The sequence below is a fragment of the Asparagus officinalis genome, chromosome 1, assembly GCF_001876935.1.
Source record: "Asparagus officinalis chromosome 1, Aspof.V1, whole genome shotgun sequence".
NCBI classification, from domain to species: domain Eukaryota; kingdom Viridiplantae; phylum Streptophyta; class Magnoliopsida; order Asparagales; family Asparagaceae; genus Asparagus; species Asparagus officinalis.
The window spans coordinates 28515682-28532736 of NC_033794.1; the positions used below are offsets into that span (position 1 = coordinate 28515682).

Here is a 17055-nt window from a genome sequence, read left to right on the forward strand (position 1 = left end):
GAAGGACCTGCAATCTTCACATGCGCCATACATCCAAAAACTCTCAAGTGTTCTAGGTGGGGTTTCTTACCAAACCAAGCTTCGTAGGGTGTGTGGTCGTGCAATGCCTTGGTTGGTAGTCGGTTGAGTATGTACACCGCGTGTCTAACCGCTTCACCCCACATTGTTCCAGGCATATGCATGCTTTTAAGTAAGCTTCTCGCCATGGCCATCACCGTGCGGTTTCGCCTCTCCACTACACCGTTTTGCTGCCGGGTGTACGGTGCAGTGAGATGACGCTTGATGCCGTAGTCTTCACAAAACTTGGTGAACTCCTTTGACAAGAACTCGCCACCACGATCCGTCCTCAATGTCTTCACCTTGTGGTCACATGCGTTCTCAACCTCTGTTTTGAACTTCTTGAAGGTTTCACAAGCTTGACTCTTGGCCTTCAACATGTATACCCACATCCATCGGCTGAAATCATCAACGATAAGAAGAAAGTAGTTGTTCCCAGCAAGTGTAGATGGGGTGATAGGACCACATAGATCAGCATGTAGTAACTCCAGCGGCTTCTGAGCTCTGAAATTTGCTTGCGAAGGGAACGGTAGTCTTGCTTGCTTGGCGACGAGGCATCCTTCGCATAGTTGATTCGGGTGCAAGATCTTCGGCAACCCGGAAGCCATCCTCTTATCAGTCATCATCTTGAGGGCGAAGAAATTTACATGCCCAAGGCGAGCATGCCATAGCCAAGCTGGATCGTTAATATTCGCCATCAAACACGCCGGCTTGCAAGTTTTTAACTCTATCCTGTACAATCGGTTAGTTGAACGTGTCACCCTCATCAAGAGAGCATCGTTCCTATCAAACACCCTCAGGAACTCGTCAGCAATAACAACCTTACTCCCATCTTCAGTCATCTGACCAAGGCTGATAATGTTAGATTTCAAACTTGGAATGTAATATACCTCAGGTAGTAGCCTTTGATCGCCGTTGTTGCACTGAAAGAGGATAGAGCCTTTCCCCTTGATCTCTACCGCGGATCCATCACCAAACTTGACGGTTCCCTTGATGTTCTCGTCGAGCTCCTTGAACTTGCCTCGGTGGCCGGTCATGTGATTGCTAGCTCCGTTGTCAAGGTACCAAACGTCGTTGGCAACTTGTGCCTCCCCCGCTGTGAGTAAGTTTGGCACCACCTTCTCTTCATTGAGTAGAATGACAGTTGATGATTCCTCTAAAATTGCCATCATCAAGGTTGGCTCCTCGTCATATGCACGGGTGAGATGAGCCTCCTGTTCATGATTGCGGCGTTGCTTGTGACACTCCGACTGAAAGTGCTCGTATACTCCGCAATTGAAGCATTTGATGTTGGATTTGTCTCGACCACCGCTTGTGCTACTCTCCCCCTCCTGGCGAGCTGCACCTCCATGGCCGAAACCACCTCCTGGACGTCCTCCTCTGCCGCCGAAGCCGCCTCGGCCTGCCTGGCCGCCGTGCTCCCCTCCGCGGCCTGCCTGGGTAGCGTGGTGCTGCTGCCCGCTGCCGTGGTGCTGCTGGCCGCCTCGGCCTCTTTGGCCGCGACCACGCCCGCGACCGGCCCCGCGACCGCGTCCTCGTCCGCTGCCATCATTGGTTGTATATGTTGAGAGGAAGCCTCCGCCGTTCTTCTTGCCCCTTGATTGCCACTCCGCATGCGTCAACAATAGGTGGTCGTCGACGTTGTCTTGAAAAACACGTGCCCGCTCCTCGTGGGCTTTGAGACGCCCGATTGCCTCCTCGAGTGCCATGTTGTCGATGTCCCCGAACTGTTCAATCGTGGAGACGATAGTAAGGAATCTCTCCGGTACCGCCCGAAGTAGCTTTCTAACGACATAGTTCTCCTCCATCTCGCCGCCTAAACCCCGGATCTTGTTGACGACTCCTGTTAACTTCGTCGAAAAATCGTCGACGTTATCATTCTCCTTCATCCGGAGAAGTTCGAACTCGGACTTCAAGGTCTGCACCTTCGCGTTCCTCACACGGTCCGCTCCTAGATGCATTGTTCTCAAGGTCTCCCATGCCACTTTTGCCGTTTGCTTCTCTGCGATCACCATCAAAGTCTCTTCAGGAATCCCCTGGTAGATGGCCGTCAATGCCATCTGATCCTTCCTGTGTTCCACGGACGCGCCTGCCGCGGGCTCAATGGCGTCCCACACGTCTTGAGCCTTCATGTAGACTTTCATCTTGATTGCCCACGAAGCATAGTTTTTCCTCGATAGCGTCGGGTATTGAAGAGTAAGAGAACCCACATTGGTCGTCATCTTCTCCGAACTCGTCATCTCTTCAGATCTTGGTTGAATCTTAGGCAAACCTAGCTCTGATACCACTTGTAGGCTTTGAACCAGAATCGGCCAAAGTTCACACCTGAAACTGAGTTAGAAAACCTGTAAACTAAAATATAACCTGGCTGAATTTTTGAGGGAACGAACAGAAGAGGGGAGGAGCAGAGAACGTGTTCTGCAGCAGGCTTTTCAAAGCCTCTGTTTTGTTGAAGAACACACGCAGCGAAGAAGCAGAAACAAGGAGCAAGAACTTCTCTTTTTTTTTATTCACGTTCTTCTTTCATGAAGAGTATTACATGTATATATAGATAAGATTACAACTCCAATTCTTATCCAATAACTAGAAAACTATCTACTAACTAGTAATCTATTCTAACTAGAAATCTATCTATTAACTAGGACTGATTAACAAACTTACAAAAGTTCAAAATGCATTAAGCTTACAAATGGAGAAGAAAACCCAACAACCATTTGTTTTTATTCTCAGCATTCCCGAACTTTCACTCTTGGTGAACAATGCAGTAAAAGAAAAGGAAGACTAGAAGGATTTTTTGTTTCACTCAAAAGTACAATTCGCATAAAGGGGGATCTACCCACAATCATTTTGCAGTTCTCAAGAAGCTCGGCGTCGGTTCCAGAATATATTAACTATTGCATGCAATTTACGTTCTGGCAGACTCAATCTGCACAAGATATCTTGATATTTGCATGATCGCTTGTGTTATCTATAAATCAATTTCTTGAACTACTGCATCTTAACTTCCCGTATAGCGCCTCACTGCAAAGAGATAGAAACCCAACTTAAAACTCTTGCAGTACAGTTCCATGTTTGGTGGCAAGGAAATAAAGTCCTTTTGTTCAAGTCGAAGGAATCATATTGCTTCAATAGGTTCAAATAATTGGGATACGGAGCAATATGAGTCTCATTAGTGATGACCCAAAGAAAAAGGTGAGATCCTCACTGAGATTACACTAAAACTTCACACATAAATGACTGAGAGCAACACGTATGCAAACTGCTCTACAAGTCGTATTATTTTACCTCCTCAAATTTCCTAAATTTGAAATATAAAATATCACAAAATACCGGGAATCTTTATATTATGGTTGCCCAAACAGAACATAAATGCTGTACAGTTTCCTAATATTTACCAACCACAGTTTTCCAGAGACCAATCAACACTACACAAAGACGAGTTCCCAAGAAAACTCCTACGATTATTTCAGTTCCGGCAAATCAAGTGTTGGTAAACCGAGAACCTCAGATGTTATCTCATAGGCTAGCAGTTACCCCAAAACATAGCTAAAATCAAGTTTCAGCACCATTTTATTGACTTTACGGACACAAGCATAATAGACGTTACCTAAATCATGTGATACCCTTTCAAGCTATTTCCCAAAACTTTTAAATGTATGACACTCTAGCATATAATAACCACCAAATATCAGCTTGCCAATAAGCCGAACCAGAAAGGTAATAAGAGTAAACATTAGCTAAATAAAGTTGTATCAGTGTATCAAATATCAACAATTCAATGAATCAAGCAATGACATATTCGTGGAGTAAATAGTCCTGGTCATCGATTTAACTGAAGGCAATGGCTCAACGTCTTCTGGTATATCCCACTACTAACCATGAAATCTAACTTACCCATTTTGCTATTAGCCCATACACATAAGGATACGTTCTGAAAATATGATTTAATGCTCTAATATGATCTGGTGCATGGTTTTCCAATCAACTGTATCTAAGATTGATGCACTATAGACCAGAATAGAAAATATGGTATATCGAGCTGATTAATGGACCCATCAAGTCCCTAAATTTGTGTATGACTAATGAAAAATTGACCAGTGGTCCACATCTACAAAGTTGTTGGTGCTCCAAGAGATGCATATAAGGATTTGGGAATTAGTGTACTAATGCAAGAGTTCTTCATTTGATGCGCTAACCATCCAGTATCTAGTGAACTCCACAGGATAGTTCTCCAAGACTTAAATCTTGCATATTCTTTCATCTCCATTCTTCAGTAGTAGCACCTTAATCCTACTTACTCGCATAGGTACTGCTGAGTGTTTGAGGATGCTATCATGCACTTACTCCTGTAGGTATTGATGACTGATGAGTGTTTGAGGACGCTATCATGCACTTACTCCCGTATGTATTGATGAGTGTTTGAGGACGCTGTCATGCACTATCGTAAAAGTTGCCATCACTTGTAGACCTCCAGGCTTCCGTTACAGGAGCTAAAGGGCTGGGATTGGGTCTCAATAAAAATAAATTGTCTTTGAAGTTGTTAGAATATAAAAATATAACCCTCAACCCTCATCACAACGTTAGAATTTTGATGTAGTGACACGGACTTTAAGATGGTATCAGGGCAATCTTGGTTCGAATCCTATTGGCCACAAATTTCTAAAGTGCATTAAAAAAAATACTGCTCTACAAGTCCATCTTTTGGCCTATAAAAAAAGCCCCTCAACCTGCGGCGACATGTTAGAATATAAAAACATAATACTCAACCATCACCACAACTTTGGAGTTTTGTTGCAGTGGCTAGGACTTTAAGAGAAATAATATACATATCTTCATATGAATGGGTATAAGGATCTTGGGGACGCTAGGGATCCGGAAGGTACAAAATCTCATTGGATTCTGCTACTCTCCAAATTATTTCACTTTTTTATTTTTTTGGAAGCATGCTGAGTAGATTATAAAAATGAGGGATGGAGTGGGAAATATCCCACCTCTAAGAGGACTAATGTTATCAACCTAGAGTACAATCTCGTCCTCCATATTGAGTTCTAGACCTCTATATGGTCCAATCTAACATAAAGGGGAACAAACGGATTGGATATGACACTTACCATATACATATCCACTGACACTGATATGGAGATGAATGCATAAACCTATAGGGTATCTAATACATGAGCTCTTTAAATAAACTAAAACTTCTCAAATCAGAGTCATTGTTTTTAACACATATAGAAAACTAAGATTAGATTTCTGAATCATTAACAATTGGTGTCCAAGGTTGTTGATAGCGGATTGCGTCGCGTCGCGGCGAGGTACCGCTTAGGCTATTGCGGGCTATTGCGGCAAAATAGCGGCAAATAGCGCACAGTCAAATAGCGGTCAAATATAAATATATTTAAATATTCTAAATAATAAGAAAAATCATATAAAAATCTAAATCTCTGTTGCAGACAACAAGTCTCCAGTTCCAGTAAGCCATTTATCACCTACAGAAATTAACCTTATCCCCTGCTACAGTGTTTTTGTTGTGGAAAAAACCGCCATCTCCAGTAAGTGAAGGGAAAACCTGCTACAGTAATTTCCAAAAAGCCCAACAGTCACTTCCAGCCATGTAATATTCAGCACACTATTCATGTAAGACGAAGAGAGGAAGCCGATTTGTCAAAAAAAAAAAAGAGAGGAAGCCGAAAGCCATTTGCCGCTTCTTGGGGAAGGAAAAAAAAACCACGGCCAGCAGTACATGCTCCAGCACAGAGAAACCCAAAATCATGCCAAAGAGAAAACGAAGAGAACAAAGAATCCATATGCCATAAAAAACCAGCTATACATACCCGATTGCATTGGGCTATCAGATTGAGCACTGCAACAGGCATGAGATGAGACCTTTGTTCCTCTATAAACCAGCTATACAACCTGGAAATCGTCGGTCATCGGGAGTGGGAGCTTGGACGGCGTCGCTGGAAGTTGGCGTGGCGTCACTCGTCGTTGGAGCTGGAGCTGGGAGAGGTAGGGAGTGGGGGAGACTGGGAGAGGCAGTCGGGATTGGGGAAGACTGGGAGAGGCGGCTAGGGCACAAAATGAGGGGAGAGGTTTAATATTAGTGGGTACGGGTCGGGTTCGGGTCGGGTTCGGGGGTGATTCTCGTTAAAATCTGATGCGGGTAATAGCGCTTTTAGCCGCTAACACGCGCTTTTCGAACACAAAGCGGTTTTTACCGCTTAACCATGCCGCAAAAGCCTAAAGCGTAGCGCTAATGGCCCGCTTCCGCTATAAGCGCCGCGATTGCCCCGCTTTTTGCCGCTTTTTACAACACTGTTAGTGTCAGATCCACTAAATTCAATATCAAACATTTCAAATCGTATGAACAATATATTATAATACTTGGATAAGGATATGAATGTTTTACTTATATCTATATTATTGATGTTAATAATCCAACAGCTAATTAGGTGGGGGGTTAGGTTGTCGGGAGTCCTCTAACTCCTCGGAATGTCCAGTTCCGGAGCGAACTGATTTTCCCTGCACATGTAAGAACTCGTAAGAGGGTGGAGCTGATTTTCCCTGCACCTGTTTTTCTCTTCCATAAAAAATATAGAACTTTCTTATTACGATATTCCAATTCTACCGTACTGAATAGTACTTTTAGTGTTGTCGGGGACTGAAAACCAGCATGGTGACTAAATAGAACGAAGTAAAAACCTTAGGGATTTAACAAATTGAAATGAAAATTTAAGGGCTTCTTAGAAAAGTAGGGAAAAGTTTAGGAGCTTAATAGACTGAAATAAGAGTTCAAGGGCTTCATAGAAATGCAGGGAAAAGTTTAGGAGCTTAATAGTTCGAGCTCCTAATTGGTGACACCATGAGCCAATCACTAATTGCTCAAACTACAATAGTGTAATATTGCAAAACAATATGCAACAAAACTGCACTTCTTAGTTGCATTAAAACAAAAGCTATAACTGGCCCANTACACTTTTGCATCCCTATTTCAGAGTCTTTTAGTCCCCACCCACACACACACACCCACACCCACCCCCACACACACACACACACGCACACACACTCTCACACACTCACACTCACACTCACACACACACACACATACACTATCAGATACGAAGGAAGATATATCAGTGGATATCCATACACTTTTGCATCCCTGTTTCAGAGTGGTGTAGTCTCTTCTAAGCTCTTTCTCATATTTGTTAGTCTAATTGAAATCATGTTCATCAGATAAAAAAGAAAATTTTCTTAGACGTAACTATTATATCTCTCTTCATAAAGTTCATTAGTGACTAATTGGTGGAGCTCAAAGTCTAATAAGCCCCTAAACTTTACCCTACTTTCTATAAAGCCCTTAAACTCTTAACTCAATCTATTAAGCCCCTAAAGCTTATAGTTTCATTCTATTTAGCCCCCATGGAGGTTTCACATAACTATAGAAGGGTATAAATATAATGATCTTATTAAATTTTATTTGGAGAGAACAGGATCACTACTTTTAGAAAGATAAAACATCATACAACTAAACAAAATTTTAAATCAGTTAAAAGAAAAAAATTCACTAATTCCTCCTCAAGGTTTGACTAAAGAAAAAATCTCATTAAATTTCTATCAAATTCTTCGATCAAAAATATAGAATTTTCATTTTACAATATTCCAATTCTACCTTGCTAAAGAGTTAGTGCTGTTTGAAGTTGAAAACCACCACGGAGACTAAATAGAACGAAGTAAAAAACTTATATTGAAATGAAAATTTAAGGGCTACTTAGAAAAGTAGGGCAAAGTTTAGGAGCTTAGTAGATTGAAGTAAGAGTTTAAGGGCTTCATATAAATGCAAGGAAAAGTTTAGGAGCTTAATAGTTTGAGCCCCTAATTGGCGACACCATGAGTCAATCACTAAGGTACCATTTGGCAAAGGGTTAAGTGAGGGGTTAAAAGACTTAACCTCTTCTTAACCCGCCAAACACAAAAAATCTATGCAAGGCTTAAGTAAGTTAACCCTCTATAATTTGTCAAACATAAAAAATATAGAAGGGTTAATCTAACCCCTCTAGAGTGATTAAAATGAGTTAACCCCTCAAAATGAGGGTGTACTAATACTCCTATTTAAAAGGATTAAAAGCAAGGTTTTAAATATCGGTTATCGGGAATTTATCGGACGACCAAAATTCTTATCGGATAGCGGAAATCGGGGATATATCGGGGATAAGTAGTATTTATCGGAGTGATATACTAGATGGTGTATATATATAATATAATAACTAAAAAATATAATCTAACCATGCTTAATGAAATATAAACATACCAAAATATAAATCATCATGTTTAGAATCACTAACTAATTGTAGAAAGCAAAACTTGCATCTTGACCGCACGATGAAACCATTCGATTGCATAGCCTTACTTATCGGCCGATAATCCCGATAAAAAAACCTTACTTATCGGCCGATAAGTACCGATAACGCCGATAACTCCCCGATAACTTGCCAAAAACGATGACCGATTAAAAATCCAAGTTATCCTATCGGAGAGCTCCCAAATCCGATAACTCGGCCGATAATATCGGTTATCGGCCGATATTTAAAACAGTGATTAAAAGCTAACCTTTCTAATTATAAAAAAATAGTCAAAATCATTGTTATTCCTAAACACTAAAACTAATCACAAAGGCTAAAATAAAACTTATTTAACGGGTTAATAATTTAGTCCTTTAGATTATCGAATGGGCTATGTATATTAATCCTTCTATTTACCCCCTCTTCCTTAACCCTTTGCTAAACTGGACCGAATTGCCCAAACTAAAAGAGTGTAATATTACAAAATAATATGCAACAAAACTGCAGTTATTAGTTGCACTAAAACAAAAGCTATAACTGGCCCAAAATGTCTCAGTTGCATGCCGCTGCAGTAACAATTCCTATGGTTGTAATGAGCCAAGCAGCTCTAAATCATATCAAAAATCCATGTATCACCCATAACTTCTTTATTACTCAAAACCCTCATCCTACCCAGTTTATTTCATAAACCACATTTCATCAAATCACTTCATAATGTAATAATCAAGGATAAAATGTTCAGATTAAAAAACCTCAAAGGCTCGCTGGAGCCAGCTTGGGAACCACATAATCAACGACGATCACATCCTCCACCAGCGGTCGCACCTTCACCTTCTGCTCCTCCACCATCTCCTTATCCTCCTCCATCATCGCATCCATCTGCTCCACGCTCTCAAACACCGAAATAAAGCCCACCGTATACCCTTTTGCCCTGGCCAGCGAGAAGTTCTCCCCAAAACTCATCTGCTTCGTTCTGGCCGGCTCTCTCATTCTGCCGCCTGAATCGCCGCAGAACCTCCGCGTCTCCACCCCCTCTTCGGATTTCGCACGGGTTAACCTCAATCACGATCCAGGCGCACATGCTCGTGTGCCCAAGGCGAGGTCGCCTCCGCCTGCGCGATCCAATCGTACGGCCATGATGTCGTCGCAGATGGGGAGGACGTAGGATTGACGGCGGAGAGGTGATCGGGGTGGGCGGAGTAGAGGCGAGGTCGGGCTGTGGAGGGGTAGCGCTGTGGAGGAGGTGGGTGAAGCCGGAGGAGGAGGCGCGAGCGGAGCGGAGGCGGAGGATGGGAGCCGCGGTGAGGTAGGTGCGAGGTTTAGGGAGGTTAGGGCCTCGGAGGGAGGAGACCATGGCGTCGATCTGCGTTGGGGCTCGGTGAGTCGCGACGACTTGAAGAGGACACGTGCTCGACGGTGGTGCTGGCGGTGGCGGTGGAGGTGGCGGCGGTGGGTCCATCGAGGAGGAGAAAGAGAGGAAGGGAAGGATTTTTAAAGGCTTGGGAGCGGAAGGAGAGGGAAGGAGAGGGAGCGGAGAAGAGGGATTTGAGAGGTGAGAGGGCGCGATGAAGATGAGGGGAGGTTTTCAGACTCAGCATTTTCGGAAGGGGATTTTTTTTTTCCTCTGTTGATTTGTCGTTGACGGGCTGGCCACTGGATCTGGCGCTTCTTCTCGCTGGCGATGGGCCGATTAGGTTAATGGTGTTTGAGGGGTTCCGGAGGAGCAAGAAATACCGAGAAGGGAATTCGCACAAACGCCGCCTGTACTAAATTGTTTTGCATATACACATAATAAAACCGCGTCTTAATGTTAATTGCAGCAAAAAATTTCAACTTGGCAGTTAACGAAACAGATAATTTGTAAAAACAGTCAATCCGATATTTTACTTGCACCAGGATTTATGCACGTGATTAAATATTATGATTAAGTATTTTTGACTTATTTTTTTACTAAAATATGTTTCTCAGTTCCATTTTGATTGTTTTTCTCACTTATGTTTTCAAACTTAACTATTGTGATTATTTTTTTTATTTGTTTGAATGGGCTGCGCCAAATTTAAAATTTTCATGTAATAATTAAATTAACAATAAATAACTATAATATAAAGCTAATTTGAATTTTCGCGTTATTTAGATCGGCATGAAACCAAGCTTGACTTAAGAAGGTATAATGTTGTAAAACTGAAAAACACTTGAAAATATAATGTTATAAAAGAATGATGAATAATTAAAGCCAATAAGACAAGATGATTAATTAAAAGTGGGCTACAATGAAACTAAAGAGAGTATAAATTTTGTTGCTAATCACTAATAGACTTTAGAAAAAAAATCAGAAAATAAAGATTAATGCTAACTCTATTACACTTTCATATAATAAAAGCATCCACATAACCATATAAAAAATTAAAATAGTTCATGAAAATCACTTCTAAAGATTCTTGATTTTACTCAAAAGTTTAAGCTATTTTTAAAAATATTAATAATTTAAATTTGTGTTGTATTTATAAAGAGCCTTGATGGAGATGCTTTTGTTTTAGCAGTTTGTTCTAAATGAGTCTTGCATATTAGCTTTAAAGTGTAATATTTTTTTTATCGTGCTATATGGATGCTTGTTTGGTTTTCTTATCTATCTCTTATTTCTTCAATAAGTTAATATATTATTAACACAATTTACGATGACATGCATATCTTTCATACAAATTTGAGACAGGTATAAGATGAATTTAATATTTAGTGGCCTTTAATAAGAATTTTAGTTGTAAAATATGCTACATTTATATTTAAAGATATTGAAATCTGGCAGTACTATTACATGCTTATCTTTGATCGTGTTCTTAAAAATTGAACTTTCGTTGGTAGTCATATCCCCAAATAAGGATACTTGCAGAGTCATGCCACTATATAGAGAAAAGAAAATTATCAATTTTAATTTTTTTACTTACACTATGGTAACGAAGTATCATGTGAATATTTTTTTGTCTATTATAGTGATTTTTCTCATCTTATCTAGTTTATTATATCTCGTGTAGTTGATCAATGGTTTTACTTTAGTTTCTATTGCAAGATTATTTATATGAAATTTTATATTAAGTTTATGATTCCTTCAGTATTTTTAGAATAAAGTATGAAAATTTATAAGTACTTACTAATTTTTCTTGTACTTTTCATGAATAATGTTTTTTTAATTAGGACATAATTGTTCAATAAGTTCTTCAAGGAGAACTCGGTTAGTGCTTCTTTGCTCGATATGCTTTTTATTAATGTCAATTCAGGTGATTCATGAATGTTTCTGAATTTTGAGTTTATTTCCTTCATTTCTCCATTTGAAATAAAAACAACTTAGTTCTTTTAAAAGATATCTCTGAACTTTCTGATAGTTTCTCCACACATAACTCCTTGTATTTTTTTTACTTTATAAATAAATATTATCAACATTAGAGATAAATGTTTATACATTATAATTAATTAATGCTAACCTATTATATATTAATGTAATAATATCAAACATTTCTTCTTTTCTTTGCCAAATTTCAGCCTTTTTGTGATTTAAACTTTTGAGGGTGTGTTTTGTAATTTTTAAACTTTGATAGTATTTTATAAAAAATTTAAATTTTAAGTTGGCCGCTTATAATTTTCATGTTTCATGTATTGGTGATAAGTTTTTAAATGTTAGAATATTTCTCGTAACTCTTTCATGTTTCATGTATTGGTGATAAGTTTTTAAATGTTAGAATATTTCTCGTAACTCTAAAAATTTGAAGATATTTTTATAATTACTGGTGATAAGTTTTTAAATGTTAGAATATTTCTCGTAACTCTAAAAATTTGAAGATATTTTTATAATTACTAAAATTTTGGGTTGTTTTTTAAAAATTTTACTTTTTTAGCAATCTGCTAATAATTTCTAAATTTGATGTGCACCAGTTATAAGTTTTAAAAATTTAGAATATTTTAATAATTTCTACTTTTGAGAGTTTTTATAATTTTTGTACCTTTGAGGTTATTTTTTTTTACTAATTTTAAATTTCTATGTGCCTAATGGTAATTCCTGGAATCCATTTATGTTGTTTCTAAGTTTTAAAATCACTGAATTTTAGAATGTTTTTTTGTACTTTAAACTTGGTTAAATGGCACTTATATAACCTATTGTTTTGCTCTTGTAGTAGTTATATACCCTAAGTTACAAAACATAGCAAAATAATATCATGAGTTGGTAATTGTATAAATTTAGCTAACGTTGTTAAAAAATACATGAAAGGACAATAATACCCCTCCTTAAGAATTAACCCCCATAGTGAAAGCTCTTATTTTCTACTGTTACCCATATTAAAGAGGAAGAAGAAGTTGGAGGCCACGAAAAGAAGATGATGATGATGAAAATAATCTAAATTGTGAGGGGTGAGGAGCCGGGGGGTGGGGGTGGGGGATAAGTAATACAATAAATAATACAATAAATGAGGGTAAGAAGTATTCAAGTTGGTCATATGTCCAGCACGTGGGAATATTCCAGAGAATATTCTCAAAGCTGGTTAACAGAAGGTACCAATTGCAAAATTTTGCCAATTAGGGTATTTTTTGTTATATTTTGTAACTTAAGGTATATAACTGCTTCAAGAGCGAAACACATAGGGTATATAAATATAATTTAGCCTTTAAACTTTTGAGGTTGTTTCTACAATTTTTAAAATGTCAAGGGTGTTAATTACAAGTTTTAAATTTTTAGATATCATGTTTGTTTTTAAGTTTAAAAAAGTCAATGTGTTTTGTGTAATTTTAAACTTTTAAGGCTATTATATATAATTTTTGAAACTTTTGGGTTTTTTTATAATACTTCATGTATTATAATATGTTATCTACGTATAATTTCTTAATCTTATTTTTTTTTTATATTTTTGAGTTATAGGTAGTTCATATGTAGTTAATATAGGATATAATTAGTATTTGGATAGATTAAGATTTAAGTGAAATATTCAAAATAACTTTTTTTAAATTGTTGACCTATAAATAGTTTAGGTGGAATTAGATAAGATATGATTAAAATTAGAATAGATTAGGATAACAATGTAATATTAAAAAAACTAAGGATAATACTGATCATAGAAAGTTTTTCTCTGCTTTTAAAGAGAGTATGATATGATATGATTTGTATCCTATCTCACTTTTAAAAATTAATAAAGATATCCATATATCTATGCATAGTCAGTGAGAAAGTTTTAAGTGAAGTTTAAGTGACCGCCCAATCTCACTAGAGATGTTATTGGTCTAGGTGTCCCAACTCTTACGAATGAAATGGGTATCTGTTTAGAGTGGTACTAGGGGCACACCCCAAACCACACCTCCAACCACACCCCCTCTCTTATTCGCTACAGTACTCCGGGCCCCACATGAGTTTTTAAATTTTAAAAACTCATGTGGGGCCCGGAGTACTGTAGCGAATGAGAGAGGGGGTGTGGTTGGAGATGTGGTTTGGAGTGTGCCTCTAGCATTATTTATCTGTTTATCATAGGTAAATATATGTAGTTTTGCATTTTCTCTGTAGTGAAATTTGTCATTGGGTGAAGTTTACTTAACCGTCAGAACTTTGGGGGTTTTGCACATCCCTATAAACTTTATTTATTCCACTTAACACCCCTGAACTTTGGGTTTGTCTCACTTAATCCCATATGCCTTTAAGTTTTTACTATGTACGCCCTGATGATCTGACCCCTTGATGATAAAATGACTAAAGTTTCTTTTTTTTAAATATCATATTCCCTTTAAAATCACGAGTTTGAAAAAATCTTTCTAGGGTCAATATTACCCTTCACTATTTTGAATATTTCATTTATATCTTAATCTATTTTAATCATAATTATATCCTATCCTAATCCTATGTGCTTAACAAATTATAAAAATAATATTAATAAAATATTTAAAATATTTTTATGGTATTAGTTTGTTAAGATAAAGAAACTATATGTAGCTAACATACTATAATACATGCAGTATTACAAAAAACCTAAAAAGTTTTAAAATTGCATAAAATATCCTGAAAAGTTCAAAATTGTAAAAACCATCCCGACGTCTTAAAACTTAAAACATCAAATATGAAATCAAGAAATTAACAGCAGTTTTCGCAGAATTTAAAATTTACAGTCAACACCTCAATGTCTCAAAAAGTATAGAACACCATCAAAATTTTAAATTACAAACAAGCACCCTGATATTCTAAAATTTTAAAACTTGCAAATAACATAGATGAATTCAAGGGATTACCATGATTCACCTGAAAATTTCTCATATTTCAAAACTTAAAACAACAAACATGAAATCAATTCGGGAAAATCTTTCTATGATCAATAATATCATTCACTATTTTGAATATTTTATTTATATCTTAATCTATCTTAATCATAATTATATCCTATCCTAATCCTACGTGAACTATCTATAGCTTAATAATTAAAAAAATAATATATAATTATTTTCCAATTTTAAGATATCATTATTTTCTTTAAGATCTATATTTTCCAATTTTAACATATCATTATTTTCTTTAAGATCTACATTTTCTTGAGAAATTATATCAAAATTGGAAGCTAGCTTCTCATGATTGGATTTCAAAATGATATGCTTGCTTTGTAGATCAATAAAATTTTTATGCAATATGTTATAGGCATGCAATAGTTTTTCACTAGCACACGCAAGTTCATCACTAGATAAATCATTAAAGGATTCGAACTCGCAAACCTCACTAGGGCTATCGCCTAGTGCCCGTGTGCCTGAAAATGAAGCTCCACATGAACTAGAAGCGAAATCCTCTAAAGCTTGTCGGATCGCCTCCAAATTTCCTTAATGTGCTTCTATAAGTTTCTCTAATGTGTAAGCACTATCAAAAGAATCAAGTTTGTTAGAAAGAGATGAATTGAACGCATTATGTAAAAATTCTAACAAAATCTTGTTCATTATAAACATACGATGATCATTTTTATTCCATTTGGATTTCTCCAAAGTGGACACAATATAAGCATCATCTATAATTTCCCATAAATCGAAGTGTCTAAATTGAACAAAAAGTTTAAATCTAACACACCATTGGGTTTATGGAAAATTATCTAATCTAGGAGCAATATTAATGGCATAACCTAAACTAGATGCATCGTTCATATCCATAATGTATATATGCAAGCAAGATACAAAAATAAAAAATTGGATTAGCACAAAAAGATAACTTGGATCTTTAACTCAAGACGATTAGACCTTAAATCAACCGCATTCCGCATGGAGCATCTATTGATCCCTTTGGTCAGGAATGATCATTGGCATCTTGTTGAAGTTAATTTTAAAGATAAGGTCGTCAAGCATTACAGTTCTGCTGGGCACGAAGCATGGATAGAGCCTGTTAATAAAATCATAAACTACTTTGATGCCCATCATGTTAATTTTATTGAGCAAAATGTGCACGGAGTATTTAGATATCAAGCCATCAAATGCGAGCAACAAAGAGGGCGGTTAGTTCCGATGTCTATATTGTGTTAATTTGTGTTAATATTAGATATTATGAAAATGTCTAATTTAGTCTTCTATGTTACAGCTTTGACTGTGGTTTGTTCGTCTACCTCTATATAAAAGTAATAATTGAAGGCTGCTCAACATCGTGGATTAATCCTCCAAACGATATCCCTGAAGCTATGCGAGCAAGATTTGTCGCATAATTATTACTTGCTGGTTATGAACAAAGACATAAAGAAGAAAAGAGCACCAAGCTCTGATACCAATTGTTAGACCCTAGAGGGGGGTGATTAGGGTCTTATGCTAATCTAATCTGATTTTATGCCAATTAAAACTAATTAACAAGTTATTCTTGTAAGATGGATATACAATATGTTATAAGCAAGAATGAGCAATATAACCAAAGAGCAATATCCTAGCAATGAGATATATGGTGAATTATATGCAAGAATATATAAACTAATACAAGGGGAAATAAACAATCTACAAATATGATAGGTTAATATGAAGAGCAATATGTAGGCATCGAAAATTGCCTATAGGTCTCCACGAACAGCTCAGTGTTAAGGAACGACAATGAACGTCACTATCTGGTTCACAGGAGTTCGACTGGCGTCGGTGAACGATTGAAGTGAACCGACGAACTACATGAGCTGACGGAATTTCGGGATAACGAAGGCACGGGCTAATCGAGAGCCCCGCGATGTTACAAAAAGAACAACGCCCTTCGTGTCTCGTTCATTCTACAGATAATCCAACCATTGGAGCTGATAGAACTCTTCGTCAGACTTCCAACGCACTTCGAATCACTAAAATCCGAGTTCGGACGAAGAATTTACAGCGGAAGCGGACAAATGCACCTCAACGGAATGTCTCGGCCAATGTGAGACACCCCAGGGGTGTCTCGGATTTTCCAGGACACCCTAGGGGTGTCTCGGATTTTCAAGGACACCCCAGTGGTGTCTCGGATTTTCCGAGACACCCCAGGGGTGTCTCGAGTTTGGTGAGACGCCCTCCAGCGCGGATTCTGGCCTTTAAGCCGTTTTAACCGCTCCGCAACCCCTCATGCCTATAAATACAAGCCTTAGGCCTCATTTTTTGGGATCTGGAATTCTCGTGCCTCGGCGAAGCCCTGCCGGAGTGAAGAGTGATCGAGCACTTCAAC

At 37.8% G+C, this 17055-nt stretch overlaps 1 protein-coding gene across 1 annotated transcript; it reads right to left on the bottom strand.

The window, feature by feature from the left end:
* Positions 2748-9758, bottom strand: LOC109822042 (stress-response A/B barrel domain-containing protein UP3-like). The gene is given in 4 exon segments (XM_020388205.1): positions 2748-3078; positions 9152-9562; positions 9565-9603; positions 9606-9758. Coding segments are annotated over 3 exon segments (597 nt in total). The 5' UTR covers positions 9754-9758; the 3' UTR covers positions 2748-3078; position 9152.